General features: G+C 43.1%; 2 protein-coding genes across 2 annotated transcripts in view; both read right to left on the reverse strand.

The window, feature by feature from the left end:
* PANX1 (pannexin 1) overlaps positions 1 to 2,476 on the reverse strand; it is a 38,837-nt gene extending 36,361 nt beyond the window's left edge. The window contains exon 1 of the mRNA XM_060104446.1: positions 1,886 to 2,476. Within this exon, the coding sequence (XP_059960429.1) occupies positions 1,886 to 2,066 (181 nt within the window). The 5' untranslated portion in view covers positions 2,067 to 2,476. The remainder of the gene's footprint in view (positions 1 to 1,885) is intronic.
* A 9,415-nt stretch (positions 2,477 to 11,891) lies between these two features.
* The window catches only part of HEPHL1 (hephaestin like 1), a 72,350-nt gene continuing 62,118 nt past the window's right edge, over positions 11,892 to 22,123 (reverse strand). Inside the window, exons 16-20 of the mRNA XM_060104488.1 lie at positions 18,901 to 19,123; positions 17,438 to 17,577; positions 12,710 to 12,872; positions 12,190 to 12,261; positions 11,892 to 12,094 (exon numbers count right to left, since the gene is read on the reverse strand). Of these exons, the coding sequence (XP_059960471.1) occupies positions 11,892 to 12,094; positions 12,190 to 12,261; positions 12,710 to 12,872; positions 17,438 to 17,577; positions 18,901 to 19,123 (801 nt within the window). The remainder of the gene's footprint in view (positions 12,095 to 12,189; positions 12,262 to 12,709; positions 12,873 to 17,437; positions 17,578 to 18,900; positions 19,124 to 22,123) is intronic.

The raw sequence follows: 22,123 nt of genomic DNA on the forward strand, positions 1-22,123 counted from the left end.
CTTGGTGGTTTTCCTTCCAACCGGAAGCTTCAACTCCCGGCCATCTGGAAGGCGGAGGGAAAGCCTTGACTATCTATGCCTGCCCAATGACAAGGAAAACTGAAGACTACTTTCCAAAATGAATTTGGCGACTTCCTGCCAAGTTGAACAACTTAGGGGTGTGGATCACAAAATCAAGCTCACTGTAACCTTTTTCTAACCAACTCTTCCCTCAACTTCACCATTTCCATCTATATCATTCTCCAATCACCCAGGCCTGCAGCCTTTCTGATATCTCTGATGAGTCTCGGCCCTTTGTGGCCAATGAAAAGCTAGGGGCCCAAGAGTGGATTATTACTCCTTGATCTTGGAAATTTCCCATCCTTTCCCTTCTAGTCTTGGCGCCCAACCTCGCACAAGACCTCAACTGATGCCTCATCTTTATGGCATCCTCCCTAGCTCCAACTCCCCTCCTTCACAGACCCTACATGTACCCTCAGGCTATTACTTATTAAGGGCTGTTTTCAACAGTCCAGCCTCTGATCAAATAATGAGCTCTCTCATTAGTCCAGCCTCTGCTCAAACTTTGCACTTTTTAAACCATCAAGTCTGTACTCCTCTGTTCTCACTAACTCAGGCCCATATTCACTCTCATATTCCAGGAACCCTGACTAATCCTCCTGCCTCAGTTAGGACACTCCTCGTTGTTTCTCTCCTTCCAGGAACACGTACCATTCTCTGACATCCCAAAATCTTGGCAAAGGTCTCACCACTGCTTATCCAAATCCCACCCACGGGCAGGGGCTCAGGGCCAGCCCAATCTTTCACATAAGCTTTCCCCATTATCCAGCCCCACCGGCCTCCTTCCCCACAGAGCTGTGTCTAGCCTCATACACGGCCTTCCCTTTGACTCATAAACACTCTCTCCTGTGCTCAAAGTCAGAAGAGATGATGAGGAAGACCAGCTGCTTACTAGCCACGTGATTCTGACCAAACCACCAGACTCTCAGAATCTCACAGAACTGTTATTAGGATAAAGGAGAGTTTACAAGAAGGGGACTCGTTCATCTCACATTCAAAATAAGGCTGTCCAGGGCTTCCCTGGTGGCGCAGTGGTTGAGAGTCCACCTGCCGATGCAGGGGACACGGGTTCGTGCCCCAGTCCGGGAAGATCCCACATGCCGCGGAGCGGCTGGGCCCGTGAGCCATGGCCGCTGAGCCTGCGCGTCCGGAGCCTGTGCTCCGCAACGGGAGAGGCCACAAAGTGAGAGGCCCGCGTACCGCAAAAAAAAAATAATATTAATTAATTAATTAATTAATTAAAAAAAAAAAAAAGGCCGTCCAGGTAGAGGATTTGGGTATCCCTTCTAATACTGGCCAAGAGCAGTTATTTCCCATCATTCACAACCCTGCAGAGCTAAAGTCTCAGTACACATCAACTAAATGTAAGATAAGGGAGAAAGCACTTTTCATGGGCTACTTTTCTTCACGTCCTCCATTTAGCCACTCGGGAGCTTCTCTGATACAAATTTTGGGTGACCGCAGAAATGTGTGGGAGGGAAAAGAGAGGCAAATCTGGTGACAACGGCGCCGATCTTAAGAGTGGGACTTTGAACACTAAGCCAGAGTCAGGATCAGTGGGCAGTAGGGAACAGAAATGGGCAGCAGGGATCAGAAATGGGTAGCAGGGATGTGAGAAGCGTCCACAGCAGTGGGGGAAAGGGAGCACGCGAACAAAGAATGCTTCGGCCCATCAACTCGGGCTACCTTCCTTCCCAACGTTCACGCCCATGACAACGGCGGGCACCGCCAGGGACGCGCGGTAAAATCACTTCTCGCCAGAGACCCGGGCACCTCTGATAACGCCGGCCCAGCCCGCCCCGGTGCCACTGTCCCCGGGCCTTACCAATCGAGATTTCCTGTGCGAAGGCCAGCGAGATGAGCAGCAGCGGCAACCCCACAGCGATGCACGTGACCATCTTGTCCACGGCCAGCTCCAGCCGCAGCCCCTTAAACTTGGGCTCCGAGGGCTCCTTCAGCAAAAAGTCTGAGAAGACGTACTCGGTGGCCAGGTGAGCAATGGCCATGGCTGCGGCGCACGGGGCTGGGCCAGGAAGGCTCACAAGGGCTGGGCCAGGAAGGCTCACAAGGGCAGGCCCGGGTACCGCCGGCGTGGGGAGGGCGGCGCGGCGCCTTCACCCAGTCACTGACCGGGCCCGCGGCTTTCGCTTTCCCTTTGCCGGCTCCCCATTTGCTTCCACATCCCACTGGTCTTTGTGTCTCGAAGCGCCGCAGCTGTCGTCTCTGGGGGCCTGGCCTGGCGGGTCCCGGGAATGCTTCGGGGCGCACGGGATCGCGCCTGCTCCTCTGCCGCGGGCCTGGGGCAGAGCCGCACCCGCAGGTCCCTGAGATGCGCGCGCCCGAGGGCGCGAGACCCAACCGCGGAACAAAGCGCTAGCCTCGCCACGGCTCCGCCGCTGCGCCCTGGCGACTTGGAGTTTCCGGAAGCTGAGGCGACGCGGGGCGGGTGGGCGCGGCAGCATCCCGCGACCCTGGGATCCACCCCCAGCAAAGGGAGCTTCCCGGCGAGCGGTACCTCGTCAAATGCTCGCGCCTCTCCCAACCTCATTCTCTCCACTTCCTGGCACCCGGGAGTTTTGAAATCATTTCTGAAAGCGACCTGTTACCCTGTGGACAGGATGGCCCCCTTTTACGCCTCACCCCCAACATATCTACGTGGCGGAATCAGGTTAAAAGGAGGTGCGAATGCTTCAAAGAGCAACGGGGCCCTAAAAGGCTATCGAGCGGGTTAGACCAAGCCGGTGCGGAAGAGGGAACGCTGGACTCTTCCAGAAGCACTGCGGGACAGGGAGGCGCGGGGTCAGTGGTGGTGAGCCCTGCGTCTGACTAGGTCTCAGGTGTCTGTGCTTAGCCTCCTGCTTTCCCCGTGGGAGCCTCGGTCTGGGAGCCAGCAGTGGGTGTCTGCGGGAAGCGGGTGTTGGGGGAGAGCTACTTCTGAACCACTTTCAGGTAGTGGATGCTGAGAAATAGTCAAGAGACGCTCTAATCAGCAACATTTGGGGGCAGACAGGACCTTTGAACGTGAAGGCTCCTTGGGGTTGGGCTGCCTTTTCTGCTCTTTGTACATGGGCAGGTCCCTGCACACAAGCCTCTTCTTTGTGCCCTCAACTGCCATATGTACATCTCCACCCTGCCCTGCCCTCTGAGCCCTCATCCAATGGCCTGCACCACTCTCCACTTAGATGACTCACAAGACCAGGACCACACAGTGGCCAGGACCGCAATCCTTATCCTCAACTGAACCTGAACTCCAGTCTTCCCCATCTTGCTCAGTGCACCACCATCCACCGGTATGCCCAAAGCAGAAAACTGGACTGCCCTGTGTAACATTGCAATCTCTCCCCAGGTGCCATAACCAATTTCCAAATCTTGCGGCGTCTCTCTCCTAAATGTAGAAAATCTCATAGTTTTTCTCCACCTGCGCTGCCAACGCTCCTTGCCGCCATCCTCTCTCCTAACCGCATACAGTTTATGTACCCTGCAGGCCCGCAAGCCATTCTCCCCCATGGCTGCCAGAGGGAGCTTTGAAAAGCGCCCATCTGGGAGCTTCCCTGGTGGCACAGTGGTTGAGAGTCCGCCTGCTGATGGAGGGGACACGGGTTCGTGCCCCGGTCTGGGAAGATCCCACGTACCGTGGAGCAGCTGGGCCCGTGAGCCATGGCCGCTGAGCCTGCGCGTCCGGAGCCTGTGCTCCGCAACGGGAGAGGCCACAGCAGTGAAAGGCCCGCATACCGCAAAAAATAAAAATAAATAAAATAAAAGCTCCCATCTGATCCTTTCACTCCCCTACTTAAAGTGTACATTGTTTTTAGGATAAAATCCAAATTTCTTAACATGGCCACTGCCTGCCTTATCAGCTTCACTACTTTCCGGTCAGTTCTTCAAGTTAGCCAGCCCCATGCCTCCTCCAGACCTTCCCCTGCCCAAAACACTTCCACGGTAGCCTCTTTGCCTGGCCAACTCAGATTCACCCTCCTGATCTCTACTGGATGTCACTTCCCAGGAGAGTCTTCCCTGATAATGCTAAACTAGATTAGGTCCCTTTGTTAAATATTCTTGTAATACTAGCTGCGGACCTTGGGAAAGTTACTTGCCCCTCCTGTACCTCAGTTTTTTCATCTGTAAAGTGTTTATACTGCTTAGGATTGAGATAAAGATCAAAAGAGTTAATATATGGAAAGCGCCTAGGACATTGCCCGGCAATTGATGAGTGCTATGTAAATGTTATCCATTACTGTTGCCCTCTATTTTTCCTTCTTAATGAAGATCACAATTATAATTCAACAAATATGTGTTTGTCCATTTATTTAACGTTTGTCTCCCCCTTTATATGGTAAGCTTCATGAGGGCAGGTCCACACCCGTGTATACCAACCACTCTCATCTCCAGCACTTAGCACAAATGCCTGACACGTAGTAGGTATTTTAATAAAGGTTTATTAAATGAAGGAATCTGAAAATCTTTCACTTTGAAAATTGTTTAAAAACAGGTGGCCCAACTTACATTCATTTTGCCATACATTCAAGGCATGTATTAGAGGGTAGTGATGGGCCAGGTCTGGGCTGGATGGATGGGGAAGCAAAGATGAAGTGACGCATTCCATTTCCTTAAAGATCTCATGGCTTAGTAAGAGAAATAAGGTATGTGCACAATTAACTATGATACAGGTTAGAAAGTGTAAGTAATATTGAGAAATGTGGGGTATGCCAAGGGGTGTACATAAAAAGATGGGGCCTGGTGGGATGCGTCTGTTTGTGGCAGGCAGACCTGGCACAGGAACTTTCTAGGAGGGAGTGAAAGTGGGAAATGGGAAGTGGAGACTTCTGACACTGGTATAGGGAAGCAGAAGGTGAGGGAGACAAAAGTGAAGGGGTTGGGGCCAGAGAAGTTAGTCTGGAATTTTTTTTTTTCAGTAGGCACTAGAGAGGTTTTGGACAGGAGTAATATACAGAGAGCTGCGCTTTAAAAAGATTAGTCTTCCAGCCACATGTAGAGTGGATTGAAATGCAGAGTGGAAGTGGAGAGGCCAGGTAAGAGGCTGCTGAGATTTTGCACATGAGAAGTAATCAGAGCCCAAACTGGCACCTTGTCTTTGAGAACAGACATGAATGGCACAGAAAAGACTGGTGGTACGCCCCCAGCCTCCTGTCCGCATGCTGTGGGGCTCAGCACCTCTCCCACCCGGTGCCCCAGATGGCATCGTCAGGGCACTGGCTGGGCAGGGGCTGGCCATGACCCTAGTGGAGCCCCTGGCCAGGAAGGCCTGGAGCCGCCCATCTCCCCTACATCAGGTGCTCAGCTGCGAGAAGAAGAATTTATTTTTTTAGTTGATTTTGTCTTGGGCCTGGGATGCTGGCCTGTGAGGGGTCTGGTGGGTGGCAGGACAACTCAGGAGGGAGCTGGGGGTGGTGGTGAGATAGCCCTGGGACCTGGGACGCTTTGTTGCAGTGCTGCAAAGCTTGCAGGTGGACACACCTCTCCTCAAGCTACAAAATACAGAAAGAAAGTTTCCCAAAGAAACTCTATGGGACTAAAAATAACTGTGCATGCACAGTTGAGGCAAATTCTGGACCAAAAGATAACAAAAGACAAAAACAAAAACAACTCAACTGCCACTTCTGAAGAGCAGGGAACAAAAACAGGGTATTGGGGGCTTCCCTGGTGGCGCAGTGGTTGAGAGTCCGCCTGCCGATGCAGGGGACACGGGTTCGTGCCCCGGTCTGGGAGGATCCCATATGCCGCGGAGCGGCTGGGCCTGTGAGCCATGGCCGCTGAGCCTGCGCGTCCGGAGCCTGTGCTCCGCAACGGGAGAGGCCACAACAGTGAGAGGCCCGCGTACCGCAAAAAAAAAAAAAAAAAACAACCAGGGTATTGGGAGCAAAAGCAGGGTACTGTGCATGCCTCCTGCACACAGCACCACCTAAGGGGTGGGCACGACACCCAAGCCACCCCTCTGGCCTGACCCCTGGACACACCCCTACCCTCACCCCATATAACGAGCAAGCAAGCACAGGAACCTGTGGTTTGTTTTCACCTCCCCCTGCTACAGCAGGGGCCCCAATAAAACCTTCCTGAATTTCTTGTCTGGCCTCTAGTCAATTTCTATTAATTGGGGAAGGCCAAGAACGGTATCGGTGGAATAACCAGGTCTCCTCCAGACCAACCCTACCCCCTGCCCCCAGGGCCCAGGCTGGTGCTGGGCGGGGCTGTCCCCATTACCTCAGCTGGCCGACAACGTGACCATATTAACAAGGTAGCACGGAGCATATCAATAAAGATTATTCTGATTTAAAAAAAAAGGGGGTGGTTAAGGGAGCCATTTTTCCTACTGCAAGAATCAGATTAAATAATCCAACGTGTGCCAAGTTTCTCTGGCAGGAAATGAGAAAGTAAGGGCCTGGGTTCAACTCCTGGACTGGCCACTTACTTGCTATGTGACCAAGGGTATATCACTGAGAATCTCTAAGTCTCAGTGTCCTCATTTGCCAAATAAGGGTAAGACCGCCTACCTCATTGGGTTGTTCTAAGGATTACATGGGATCATATATGTAACAGTGCCTGCCACATCATGGGCACTTAGATTTTTTTTTTAACATCTTTATTGGAGTATAATTGCTTTACATTGTTGTGTTAGTTTCTGCTGTATAACAAAGTGAATCAGCTATACGTATACATATATCCTCATATGCCCTCCCTCTTGTATTCCCCTCCCACCCTCCCTATCCCACCCTCTAGGTGGTCACAAAGCACCGAGCTGATCTCCCTGTGCTATGTGGCTGCTTCCCACTAGCTATCTATTTTACATTTGGTAGTGGATATATGTCCATGCCACTCTCTCACGTCGTCCCAGCTTACCCTTCCCCCTCCCCGGGGCACTTAGCTTTTAATAGCTGTCACTACCAGTCTCAGGAGTTTAAGGTTCACATGAGAGTATGTATAATGTTGCTTTTTTTAAAAAATAAACTTTAATTTGTAGAACAGTTTCAGATTTATAGAAAAATTGAGTAGATGGTACGGTTTCCCCTATATGGTACATTTGGTACAATTAGCAAACCAATATTGATAAATTAATATTAATTAAAGTCTAGTTTATTGAGATTTCCTTAATTTTTACCTACTATCCTTCTTCTGTTCTAGGATCCCATACAGGGATACCATATTATGTTTCGTTGTCTTGTCTCCTTAGCTCCCCTTAGCTGTGAAAGTTTCTTAGGATTTCCTTATTTTTGATGACATTGCTTTTTATAATTATAACGTGCATTTAGGGATTAAATAACACATCCTCCTCCAAATCCTCCCTTCCCCCACTCCTTATCCCAGTGTCAGTAGTTAGAAGACCAAAGCAGCTGTGGGCTTCACAGCTATGGTGCCAGAACTCTGTTTTGTTTGTTTGGTATCCTTGACACTTGAATATGAGATCTTTCATGACCAAAATAGTCAAAGTCAAGATAGTTAAGCCCTGTTCTGCCTGTTCTGTTTATATATTCATTTATTCATTCAAGTAATATTTGCTGAGCAACTATTATGTATCTACACTATGGTCTGTGCTGGGGATGCAGCAGTGAGCAAAACAGGTCTGGGGTCCTTGCTTCCATGGAGCCTACATTTCAGTCAAAGAAGCAGACAAAAATCAAACTAACGAGTAAAATGGATATGTCCCGTGATATGTGCTACAAAGGAAAACAATGGAAATTGGAAATAACAGGGGGAGGGACCCACTTTAGAAAGGGCAGTCTGGGGAGCTCACATCTGAAGTAGGAAAGGCAGGAAAGGGGATGAGGGTGCTAGAGAGAAAGAGCATTCCAGGCACAGAAAGCAGTAGGTGCAAAGGCTCTGAGGCAAGAAGGAACTAGCAAGGCACAGGAACTGATAAAAGCTGGAGCAGAGAGGAGGCAGAGATAAAGTTGGAGAGGTGGACAGGTTGGGCAGCCAAATCGGTCTGAGTCTTACTGACGAAGGTAAGGAGTTTGGATATTATTGAAAGTGAAGTGGAAAGACAGTAAAGGGGATTCACCAGGGAAGTGATGTGATCAGATGTGGAAGAACACTGCTGCAGCTGTGTGGACTGTGGCTGGAAGGGACAGGAGTGACAAAGGGAGAGACTGGTTAGGGGACTGCTAACCATCATCTGCTTGAACAGGACTTGTAGTCTGCAACCCAAGGAGGAACACATTTTGAATTTATTAGCATAAAGATGGTTTTCAGATCCATGAGGAGGAGTGAAATAACCTATGGAGAGGGTGTAACAAATTACCACAAACTTGGTGGCACACATTTATCCTCTAACGGTTCTGGAAATCTGAAGTCCGAAATCAGTTTCAATGGAATAAAATCAAGGTGCCAGCAGGACGAAGCTCCCTCCAGAGGCTCTAGGGGGGAATGCATTCCCGTGCCTTTTCCAGCTTTTTTTTTTTTTTTTAACATCTTTGTTGGCGTATAATTGCTTTACAATGGTGTGTTAGTTTCTGCTTTATAACAAAGTGAATCAGTTATACATATACATATGTCCCCATATCTCTTCCCTCTTGCGTCTCCCTCCCTCCCACCCTCCCTATCCCACCCCTCTAGGTGGTCACAAAGCACCAAGCTGATCTCCCTGTGCTATATGGCTGCTTCCCACTAGCTATCTATTTTACGTTTGCTAGTGTATATATGTCCAGCTTTTAGAGCAGTGTTCCTCCATCTCCAAAGCCAGCAGCTCAGCATCTTACTTCAGTTGTCACACAGCCTCCTTCTGTAGTCAAATCTCCCTCTGTCTCTCTCTTATAAGAACACTTGTGATTACATTTAGGGCCAATCTAGGTAATCTGGTATAAATTTCCCATCTCAAGATTTTTAACTTAATCATAGCTATAAAGTCTTTTTGCTATATAAGATAACATTCACAGGTTCAGGGATTAGGACATGGAATCTATGGAGATATTATTCAGCCCACTCCGGAGGGCAAAAGGGAGAAAAGGGCCCAGTTCAAGCCCTGGGTCATGCTAACATTTAAGTCAGAGGGAGAAGAAGGAACTAGCAAGAGACTGAGAGGGAATAGCCACTGAGGAAGAAGGAAGGCTGGCAGGTCATGTTGTAGAGCCAAGGAACTGGAGGGTATCTAAAAGGAAGGAGCTGCCAATGGTTACTGAGATGTTAAGTAAAATAAAGATGGGGAAGAAGCCACAGGAAATGGAATCGTTTCCATTATGATTATTATGGTTCTTATGGTTTTGATAACAGCAGATTGGGATGCAAAGTCGGGGTGGGGCAGGGCCCTCTGGATGGGAAGCCATTGGAATGGGTGGAGGGATGCATAGGGTGAGGTGATATAGACAATGTGTGGGCAGTACTTTCAGTTCTGCTATCAAGGGCCCAGAGAAACTGAGTTGGAGGAGGTTATGGAGTTAAAGGCTAGGGCTCTTTGTTTGTTTTGTTTGTTTGTTTGTTTTGCGGTACGCGGGACTCTCACTGTTGTGGCCTCTCCCGTTGCAGAGCACAGGCTCCGGACGCGCAGGCTCAGTGGCCATGGCTCACGGGCCCAGCCGCTCCGCGGCATGTGGGATCTTCCCAGACCGGGGCACGAACCCGTGTCCCCTGGATCGGCAGGCGGACTCTCAACCACTGCGCCACCAGGGAAGCCCTGTTTTCTATTTTTAATGAAGGGTATTGTTGATGACTTCATGCAGGAGGGAAAACTGATAAGTGAGGGAATGAAGTTCTTGGGAAAGCAAGAAGGGATGAGGTCCAGAGTTAAGGGAGAGATTGGCCCTGCTAGGAGCAGGGACACTTCTTCTGTTGTAACAGGAGGAAAAGATGTGTATAAATGTGGTTGATTAGAATGAAGAAATGTGGTACATTTGAGGAAACCATGTTTGGGGAGAGTGTGTTATCTGTAGAGATATATTGTTACTTTGTTTCATTTCTTCTAACGAGTATAACTAGGATAGTTGCTAAATATCTAAAAGATAATTCTCCTTTAACTAAACACCTGATCCAGGTAAAATAAATTACCTATCACTGTACCCGGGGTAGGGGGTTGGAAAAAAACATGCAAATAGCCATCTTTATGATATGTGAAACTTTATTAAAAAGAGAAATGGTATAATCAAACTACTTTGTGGTTTCATTTTCATTAAAAAATAAACTAAGAGAAAAGGAAAAACCTTATGACTAAATAATTTGTTGTCTAGGTGAGTTATAAGTCTGTCATGTATCATGATGATTATTATGAAATCATACAGCCTACACATGTCTGAAAACTGTAGAGCACGTACTACAAAATCTCATTATCAGTGGTTAGCAGGCTGGAATTCAAAATCCTTGGGTACCATGTTTGATATGACATTCAAGTAGATTATGAACAGAACTATTAGCACTAGCATCCTGTTTTATGTAAGACTATAGCCTCTATCAAAATACCCATTTCTCCTCACCAAGATGAAGATGAGAAAGTATGAAAAGTCCCTCCACCAGAGTATTCTTTAGGTCCTAATTGTTCACCTGGACAGCCAAATGATCCACTGTTAAGGCAGATGTACTAGTATCACTCATCTGGCAGCAGCGTGGGCTAAAGGCAATTTCTCAGTCTAGTAATAAATGTTGCTTTTATCAATCTTACACCTAAAGCTTAGGCATGCATATAGAGTATGGATTGCCTCGTAATGGGTTGAGTTTAGTTGTTCAATATTTTATTTTGTATCTGAGACTTGAAAACTGTAATACATATCTCAGAGCTGATTTGTTGGTTTAAAAAATTGCCACCAGGACAATTTTGCCTTTTCTTTTCTCTCCTCTTCCCATCAGAGGCTATGTTTTTAAGAGGCATGGACTCGAGGATTTTGTGAACTCCCTTCTCTTCCCAGCCAGTCAGCTGCATCGACTAATTCTTCCTGGTGTTTTTTCACATGATGAGACTGTCTTTATTTCATAAAAGATGGAGACTGGGAAAGATCCTCCTAACTGAATGAAAAATCAGACTCAAGATTCAAAGTGAGACTTGCCTCCTGCAAAGTCCCTCCCCACTCCCCTTAGAAGCTCCCACTAAACTCTCAGGGAGTGTCGTGACTCACAGTGGGAGAACTAGCCTGCTATTTCAGATTCCAGCCCTCCACATTCTGAAATACAAATACAAATTCTCTAGTTGATTTTTGAAAATACAAACATTGCCACAGAAACATCTTGTAAAAATGTGTAACATGAAGTGAGTCGTAAACATTTAATTATCTCTACAGGTTTGCATAAAAATGGCAGAATTTAAAAAAAATGCATACAACTCTGCCTTTTGCAGCAAACAGTGCACAAGCTATTTATATGAAAGAGGAAAAGGCCAGGGGAGCTGGCTAAAGCCTCCAAAATTTTCATTTGGTCAAATTCTATCAGCAGATACTGATTTAGACATTTTCATGAACTCCTCAGAAAGTTATTTTTCCTGGAACAACTAAGGGAAGCATGTTACATAACAACGTTGAAAAATCAGCACCATTCAAGTTAGATGTCTGAGGCAGTGTAACTCTTTCTCGAAATTGTCCATCTAGAGAATTTGACAGTTTGTTAAGGAAGCACTAATCTAAGAATTATGAAAGACAGAAAACAAAGATATCTTTCAGAGGTCTTCCTACTTCAGCGAATTCATTCAGAGAACAGACTGGGTCAGTTTTCTCAGTCATGCCCACTCTTCTTTTTCTCTATTTTATCCTGAGGATTATTCACAGCCCCTTTAAAATAAATAAATAAAATAAAATTGCTTTGAATGTGTTCCAGAGGTTCAGAGCCTGATCCAGGAAACAGTGTCAGACTTCCTTGGTGAACGATACCCTGGTCCATTTTCCCTATTGAGGAAGACCGGCAGGTCACAGAGCATCCGTGGGGAGCGCACAGGACTGGACTTCCTGATATGCCACCCGCTTCCTTGCAGAGCACAGTGTGAGGGAGAGAATCACCGTGACAGCCAGAAGGAGGAGTCCGATGATGAAAAGGATGACCAAGGCTGCTTTGGCTCCTCTGGGACCCAGATTCTTGCCAAAGAAGTAGAGCTGCTCCTTGCCAGGTTCTTCTGTGCAAAAGAAAAGTAAGGTGTCAGGCCTCTGCCTTTCCCTGGGGAGTGAATACTGACCCTTCACGTGCAGGATTAGGGGAGGGTATCAATACCATTAGAGGGTGCTGTGGCCGGGTGGGACGCTCCTCCAGAAGGAGGCTTGGTGGAGTAAGGGATCCTGTTGTCTGGACAAAGAAGACAATTTGGTGGTTTATAAACAATAGGAGTAGATTCTTTTCATGACATGAGTTGTTTCAGGAGTTATGTCATTTCATCAACAAAGACTTTATCCCACCAGTATCTGTAAGTCTTTGTTGGATACTCACTGTGCTACTTCATGCCAATACACATGCTGTTCGTACCCCATCCACATTGCAAGCTCCTGCTCACCTGTTAAGATTCATCTATGGAACCTTGGCTCATGTCTCCAAACTGTTAATCATTGCTTCCTGCTGCTGTCACTGAACCCTGCACTCTGCACTCTATCTTGGCATATGTCATATTCTATTATGGTTAAATGTCTGTCTCTCTTCCTTGACTCTGAGCTCCTTGGGGGCTCTCATGCCTCCTATTTTCAGGGTCTACAGGAAGCCTGGTGCTATCTAAGCCAGCATCACTGACAGATAACAGTACCAATGTTTCGAAGGACTGTGTAGGTTGTCTCCATGCCAGCATGGATGTGGTCAGATACATGACAATGTAATAACCATGTCCCTGGGTGATCCACAAACAGTTCAATGGTTTGGAATGTCCCAGGAAAGAGGTCATATACATCTTCTCGGTAAGATTTATCTATCTGCAGAAAGAAGGGAATAATAAAGATAAGAACAGAAATCAATAAAATCAAGAATAGGAACATAATAAAGGTAAATCAAAGAAACCAAAAGCTGGTTCTTTGAACAGATTCATAAAATTGTTAAACCCTGTGGAAGCCAGCTTGTGATGGCCTCCAAGGATCCCTGCCTCCTGATATTCATAACCTTTGTAGTCTCCTCCTACATTGTCTGAGGGTTCATCCTTGAAAGCAATAGCATATGGCAGAAGTCATGGCATTCTACTTCCAAGGGTCTTAGACCCTCTCTCTCATTCTCTCCCCTTGGATCATTCACTCTGGGGAAAGCCAGCTCCCATGTCATACCCACATGGTGAGGAACTTAAGCCTCTGGTCAATAGTCCTATAAGTGAGCTTGGAAGTGGATCATCCAGCATCAGTCAAACCTGATGACTGTAGTTTCAGCTGACATCTTGACTGTAGCCTGATGAGAGGTGCTGATTCAGAACCAACTAACTAAACTATTTCCAGCCTAACCCAGAGAAATTGTGAGATAATAAGAGTGTGTTGTTTTAGGCCACTATGTTTTGGGATGATGTGTTATGCAACAATAGATAACTAATACAAACCTCTAGACAAACTGACCAAGAAAAAATTTAAAAAACACAAATTACAACTATCAGAGATGAAAGAGGAGATATCACTAAGACTTTATAGACATTAAAAAGGATAATAAAGGAATGTTTTGAACAACTGTTTTGCCCATGAATTCTACAACTTAGATGGTATGGACAAGTTGCTTAAGATGAAAACTACCAAAGTTCACTCAAGAAGAAATAGATGACCTGAATAGATTATCTATTCAGGTTAGATCTATTCAGGTTATCTGTTAAAGAAACTGAAATTATATCTATTAAAGAAACTGAAATCGTATTAAGACCTTCCAACAGATTAAACTCCAGGTCCAGATTGCTTCATTGGCAAATTCTACCAAACATTTAGAGAAAAAAATAATACCATTTCTAAACAAACTCTTCCAGAAAACAGAAGAGGACAGAACACTCTCACAAATAATTTACAAGAGAAGAAAGCCACAACTGATATTCTTTATGAACATATATGCAAAAATCCTTAACAAAACACTAGCAAACTAAATCCAGCAATATATAAAAAAGGATAGTGCATCATGACAAAGTAAGGTTTACTGGGGAATGAAAAGCTGGTTCAACATTTGAAAATCAGTCAATGTAATTCACCAACAGACTAAAGAAAAAAAATATGATCATCGCAATAGATGCAGAAAAAATAGGATTTAACATCTGTTCATGATTAAAACCCTCAGCAAACCAAAAATAGAAGGAAACTTCCTCAACCTGGTAATGGGGTCTACAAAAACCTACAGCTCACTTTATATTCAATGGCGAGTGACTGAATGCTTTCCCCCTAAGATTAAGAATAAGGCAGGGATCTCTACTTTTGCTACTAATATTCAACATTTTACTGGAGATCCTGGCTAGTGCAATAATACCAAAAAAGGAGCAGGGGTGTGTGGGCATGCATACAGATTGAAAATAAAGAAATAAAACCATCTCTACTCACAGGCAACATGATTTGCCATGTAGGAACCCCCGCCCCCCAAAAATAACCATCTACAAAAAGAAAATCTACAAAAGCTACTAGAATTTGTCAGCAAAGTTGCAGGATACAAGGTCAATTATACAAAAATCAGTTATATTTCTATATACTGGCATGACAATTAGAAATTGAAATAAAAACAATACCATTTACACTATCACCAAAACCCATGATATTGGTAATAATCTAACAAAATATATGCAAGATCTGTGTGATGACAACTACAAAACATTGATGAAAAAAATCAAAGAAGTTCTAAATAAATAGAGAGATATGCCATGTTTGTGGATTGAAAGTCTCAATATTGTTAAGATATCAATTCTCCCCAAATCAGTGTACAGGTTCAATGCAATCTCAATCAAAATCCCAGCACAATTTTAAAAGCTGATTCTAAAATTTATATGGCAAAGATCTAGAATAGCTCAAACCATCACCATCTGATTTCAAGACTTTTTATTACACTAAAGCAATCAAAACAGTGTGGAATTTAAGAAAGGACAGGCATATAAATCAGTGTAATAGAACAGAGAGCCCAGAAATAACCCACATGTATATGATCAATATGATTTTGACACAGAGGGAAAAAGGATGGTCTTTTTGCTGAAAGGTGATGGAAGAATTGGACGTCTAGGGACTTCCCTGGTGGTCCAGTGGTTAAGACTCCATGCTTCCAATGCAGGGGGCATGGGTTTGATCCCTGCTTGGGAAACTAAGATCCCACATGCTGTGGTGCAGCCAAAAACAAAAACAAAAACAAAAAAAAAAAAGAAAGAAAGAAAGAAAGAAAAAAAGAAAACTTGGATGTCTCTATGCAAAAAATAAACCATGAACCACATATAAAAATTAACTTAAGATGGACCAGAGACCTAAATATAAAACCTAAAACCATAAAACTTCTAGAAGAGAATCTTTGTGACTTTGAGTTAAACAAAGATTTCTTAGGCATGATCCATAAAAGAAAAAAATGATAATTTGGACTATATCAAAATTAAGATTTTCTGCTCTTTGATAGATAATGTTAAGGGAATGAAAAGATAAGCCACAGACTAGGAGCAAATATTTACAGATCATATAGATAGAAAGGATTTGTATCCAGAATATATACAGCACTCAAACTCAACAATAAGGAAACAAACAATCCAATTTAAAAATGGGCATAAAATTTGGACATTTCACCAAAGATTTACAGATGGCAGATGGTAGAAAAGATAATCAGTATCATAGCCATTAGGAAAATTCAAATAAAAAATGAGATACCAGAATATACTTAGATGGATGGCTAAGAAAAAGTAAAGTAAGAATGGGAGGTACCAAGTGCTGATGTGGATGTAGTTGTGGTCAAGTGGTACTCTCATATATTTCTGGTAGGCGTGCAAAATGTATTGCCTCTGTGAAAAACAGTTTGGCAGTTTTCATAAAGTTAAGCATATACTTACCACATGGCCTAGCAATCCAACACCTAGATATTTTCTCAAGGAAAATGAAAACTTATGATGTTCCCACAAAAGCATGTACACAAAGGTTTATAATGACTTTATTTTTAGTAACCCCAAACTGGAAACAACCCAAATGTCCCTCAGTGGGGGAACGGATAAACAAACTGCAATACAATGGAATATTGCTCAAAGATCGAATGGAACAAACTGCCGTTACAACAAGGTGGATGCAATTCAAATGCCGATAGAAAATGAAACAAGCCAGATTCATAATGCTACAGACTGTATGATTTCATTTGTATAACATTTCAGAAAAGGCAAAACTAAAGAGACAAAAAATAGTTCAGTGGTTGCCAGGGGTTAAACATAGGGAAGTAGACGACTCTAGAGGGTGCAAAGGGGACATTTTAGGGGGTTGATGGAGGTGTTCCATATTTTGATTAGTGTTGGTTACACCACTGTATGTGTTTACCACAATAGAACTGTATACTAAATAGCGTGCATTTTGCTCAGTGTAAATTATAGCTTAATTTAAAATATTTATGTATGTATATAAAATAATTTTTATATATATGTAAAATAATTGTATGATTTTATAAATTTTACTACATTTTATATATTTTTAATATAATTTTAAAAATGCAGATTGAAAAAGCCAAGTTCTGAAAAGCAGCATAGCCATTTAATATGTGAAACTAAAATCATTGTAGATTAGTACTTGGTGTCTTAAACTGTGTTGAATGAATATACAGAGGGGAGAGGATATTAGATGTTTCATTAGTCGCTGTTCATTCCTGTATAATTGGAAAAGGAGCAGTGCAGGTTTTCCCTGCAGGTTAGATGTGATTATTCTTTTCTATTCTACTTCCTTGTAGACTGCACAGCTCTTGAGATGACAGAATATTTGGACCTTATCCCTGAGATTCCGATTCATCAGGTCTGGGGTGGGGCCTGGCAATCTGCTTCTTTAACGGCTCCCCAGGTGATTCAGCACAGCCAGCACCACCCATATGGTGCAGCTTGATGCTCGAAAGGCAGAAAGCCACACATGGTCCAGCCCAGCCCACTAGGGCAAAAGTCAAGGTAAAATTTTGGGCCCAAGCCAAAGCTTGAAATATCTCCTTTACTAGAGAGGACTATTCTGTTGGCTAATCACATAGAAAAGAAATGGAAAAAGGGAAGGGAAAGAGAAAAGAGAAAAGAAAAAAAAAAGAGGAAAAGGGACAAAATACTATGGGTACTTTCATATACGATACTCCAGAGTGGTCAGAATTATCCCCATATAACTGATGAGAAAACTCATCTGAAGCTCAGAGGTTTTTTTTTTTTTACAAGCATAATAAAATACATATTAAGAAATATCTACCAGTGGAAGGACACAATCATATTTTTCTGTTCCATTCTCTAATATTCACTAACACCCCTCACAAGCCTTATTGCCAAATAACTCTCATTTCACAATGGAAATATATTGAATCTGTTAGTAAGTCTTCCCCAAAACACTTTTCTTATACTTACCTTGAAAAGAAAGCTCTCAGCATGATAATGAATGGTGTGTATGTCCACTTCACTTCCTATTCCTAATAGATACCAGTTTGTCATTGTATTTTCATTCATGATGAGGCCATGGAGATTCCCAAAAATCTTTCCATTAATAGCTAAGAAGGTAAAAAGAGAACAGCCTTTGATTAGTGATGATTACTTAATCTGGTTTTAGAACTGATTCAAGAAGAGCTTTAGGTCACCAATATTTTCATCTGCCTGGTAAACATGTAATAATCTCACTCACACTTGCCAATGTCCCCACCATCTAAGACCCTAAATTCAGAGTACTAAGAAATCCCTATAAAAGATAGCCAGAAAAGAGGAATAGTAGTTTGTTTTTAAAAGCTATCTCTTGGGTAGCAGTACATGTTGGTTAGAATATGCCAAATAGGCATATTCCCTTTATGGGTTGGATTACCACCTCATGTGTGAGGTCGCCAGATTTATACCGTTCTACAGTTGAGTGGACAAAAGCCAGAGAATTAAGTTTATATAAATCAAAACTGAAGCAATTAAAAGGTATTTACTTAATATTTCACTTTCTGAGAACTAGTTTGGGGCAAGTTCCTAAACCTAGCTGAATCTCCTAAAAAAGGAAAACTTCACATGGGCTGAGCCCATGATCTAACAATTACCAAAGCAAGCTCAGTTGGGCGGACATGGCGGGGACTTTCACTCCTCTGCTTTCTACTAACTTTTTATTCTTTGCATCATGACCCAACCAAATGAGTTACATTCATTAAAAAGAGAGAGCCTACTAAGAAACTTTTGGGAGAGGGAGGCAAAATTGTAGGGGAAAGAATAGCTGAATCAGAGATCAGGCTACTATATTCTAATCAATGTTAGCAATTAACTAGTTTTGTTATCTTGGGCAAGACTTATCTTTTTCCACACTTTTGGTCAAAAGTAGATCTCAGTGAGAAAGGATAGGTATGTCAATTAGAACACATTACTTACACTTAAAAAAAAGTACCTTAAATTTCAAAGAATTAAATAACATAGACACATTAAAACAGAAATTTGGGGATGGTGTTTCATGTTCCAGAGACAGTTAAACCAGCCCCTCAAATTTGATCAACTAGAAGTTATCCTGTATTTTTACAGAAATATACCAATAAGTGATGATTCATTTCCTAGGAATTACTTTACAGTCTGATAGTTTAGGGATCCCAGCATTCAGAGATACAGCTCCCTAAACAGTTGGTCCAAAACCTTATTGGACCTTGCGGGCAGCCAATCAATGGCTTGGCTGGTTCCCTCTGAAGGAAAGCTTTAGAGGAGTTTCTTCAGTCCAGGTGCCCCTGGGAATAAAGAAGGGCTCAGAGAGGGAGGCTGGGACCTTGCACAGATTTCTGTGAGCTTATCTCAACAAGAGGGAGGCTGGGACCTTCCACAGATTTCTATGAGCTTGTCTCCTTTTTAAACCTCTGATATACCATGCATTTTGTTGCTCTCCTCAAAATCATCAGAGGGTTTAAAATCCCGTGGATCTTTATTAAGATACTTCTTAATATTGTCATCCAGATACCAGGATTCATTCTCATTAAATACCAAAAACAAGAGAACAAATTCAGAGTCAATGTCGCTTCTTCTTCCCTTTTCATTCAACACTCCTTCCCTGCATGTAATCAGAGGACCCATCAAACCACTATAGGTATCCTGAAAGAAAAATGAACTGAATTAGAAGAGCCTTTGAATAATTTAATAACACAGATTGCTTGTAAGAAAGTCATTGTAAAAATACTAAAAGACTATCTACCAAGGAATAAGTACTAAGAAATCATGAAGAATAGGGTGACCTTTGTGAAAATTTAGGACTATTCCTAAAAATTTGTTCAGACTGAGCTTTTTTTTTTTTTTTTTTTTTTTTGCGGTACACGGGCCTCTCACCGTTGTGGCCTCTCCTGTTGCGGAGCACAGGCTCCGGATGCGCAGGCTCAGCGGCTATGGCTCACGGGCCCAGCTGCTCCGCGGCACATGGGATCTTCCCGGACCGGGGCATGAACCCATGTCCACTGCATCAGCAGGCAGACTCTCAACCACTGCACCACCAGGGAAGCCCAAGAGTGAGCTTTTTGAGGGCTGAGGCTGTGTCCTTCACTCATAGCTGAGTCTCCAGAGCAGAGGCCAGTGTCTACTACATAGAAGGTGTTAAATAAATATTTGTTGAATAAACAAATGCTTATTTCTATTTTCCTGTGTGCTTTTCAAGTGAGACTGTATTTTTTTATAGAAGTGTAGTTCATTTACAACGTTGTGTTAGTTTCAGGTGTACAGCACAGTGATTCAGTTATGCATATATACATATATATATATAAATATATAATATTCTTTTTCAGATTTTTTCCATTATAGATTATTACAAGATGTTGAATATAGTTCTCTGTGCTATACATTAGGTCCTTGTTTATCTATTTTATATGTAGTGTGTATCTGTTAATCCCAAACTCCTAATTTATCCCCCACCCCCAGTTTCCCCTTTGGTAACCATAAGTTTGTTTGCTATGTCTGTGAGTCTATTTCTGTTTTGTAAATATGTTCATTTGTATCATTTTTTTAGATTCCACATACAAGTGATATCATATGATATTTGTCTTTGTCTGTCTGTCTTACTTCACTTAGTATGATCATCTCTAGTTCCACCCATGTTGCTGCAAATGATGTTCTTTCATTGTTTTTAATTACTGAGTAATATTCTATTGTGTGTGTGTGTGTGTGTGTGTGTATATATATATATATATATATATATATATATATATATATATATACCACATTTTCTTTATCCATTCATCTGTTGATAGACATTTAGGTTGCTTCCATGTCTTGGCTACTGTAAATAGTGCTGCTATGAACATTGGGGTGCATGTATCTTTTTGAATTAGAGTTTTTATCTTTTCTGGATATATACCCAGTAGTGCAATTGCTGGGTCATATGGTAACTGTATTTTTAGTTTTTTAAGGAACCTCCATAATGTTCTCCATAGTGGCTGCACCAATTCACATTCCCACCAACAGTGTAGGAGGGTTCCCTTTTCTCCACACCCACTCCAGCATTTATTATTTGTAGACTTTTTGATGATGGCCATTTTGACTGGTGTGAGGTGAAACCCAAGTGAGACTGTATTTATAGGTATATACAGATGCTTATATTCCATGTCCTATGGGTAAAAGTTAGCTGGATGATTTAGGAATTGATATGAGCCCATGGATGACTTCCATGTCGAGTTACTCAGCCCTGAGCTTTCTTTTGATGGAAAACTCCCACATTTTCAACTGCCTATTAGCTATTCTACCTGGATGTGCCTCTTGCAACAATTCAATCTGCTAAGCATTTCTAAAGAGAATTTTAGTATTTCCCTCAAACCATTTCCTTCTCCTGAATTCTCTATTTCTGCTAATAGCACTATGATATTCCTTGTCATTTAGTTCAGGAAACTTGATTTCAGTGTTTACTTCCTCCATCTTCCTCACTCCATCCCATCTCATTTGCTATCAAATCTTACATTTCTTTTCCCTTCACAGTGTCTCTCCATTCTGTGACTTCCTTTCCACTCTATCTGCCATCCTTCTAGTGTAGGATATTAATACCTCACCCTGGACTAGAAATTGGCTCCTCTCTGGTCTCTGCTTTCCGCACCTCCAGCGTATCCTGTTGACAACCATCAGATTAATGTCATCACTCCCATATCTAGAGGTCTTCAGTGACTTTCCAGTGATGGTCCTACTGAATAAAAGACTAATCCTTGACAGGTCCTGAAGCCCCTCATGTGCTCTCCCAGTGGACTTTTCTAGCTTATGCTCCCTTGCTGCTTTCCTTTTCTACCCTAGATGATAGCTTCACGGGACTCTCAACATTTCCCAAACACACCTTCTACTTCCCTATTTTCAGCTTGACTCATGATGTTCTCTCTTCCTAGACTCTCTTCCCAATGCCTCCTCTATAGCTCTGCACTCCTATAAAACTCACCAGATTCAGAGTTGTAATATCATTATGGGTGTGCACGCATATTATTTTCCCCGAAGATGATAAGTTCCTTCAAGACAAGAATATTTGCAACCCTCATAGTACTTGGTGGGGTCATTTGCACATCAAAAGGGCTCAATAAATATTTGCTGGGATGCACAAAGGAATCAACAAATAAATGTGGGTTTCCCATAATTCTAATATGTAAGTTTTTTTTTCAAGTGTCTGGTATGTTTCTCCTGAACTCTTGTGCTCTCCAATACAACTCAAGGACATTAATGCAGCCATCTAATATTTAAAATGAAGGTTAAGATAATCCCTCACTTTTTAAAATAATGGGCAATGTTTACATTTTATATCAGATATGACCTTAATTTGGACTTTGATTTATGAAGTATAATTCTAGACTAGTTGTTTTATATACACATACCTGACTCAAGTTCAATATTGAATCTTTGCCTTTAATTTCTAAGTAAAGTTAGCCTATTTATCATTCAAATAGTTTGTAGTTTCAGTTACTAAGTTTACTTGGAGTGTATTTTCTTTCCTGAGCCCTTTTTCACACATCAAAAACCATGGTATATTGGGCTTCCCTGGTGGTGCAGTGGTTGAGTGTCCACCTGCTGATGCAGGGGACACGGGTTCGTGCCCCGGTCCGGGAAGATCCCACATGCTGTGGAGTGGCTGGGCCCGTG

Source organism: Mesoplodon densirostris, chromosome 7 (assembly GCF_025265405.1).
Source record: "Mesoplodon densirostris isolate mMesDen1 chromosome 7, mMesDen1 primary haplotype, whole genome shotgun sequence".
Taxonomy (NCBI): domain Eukaryota; kingdom Metazoa; phylum Chordata; class Mammalia; order Artiodactyla; family Ziphiidae; genus Mesoplodon; species Mesoplodon densirostris.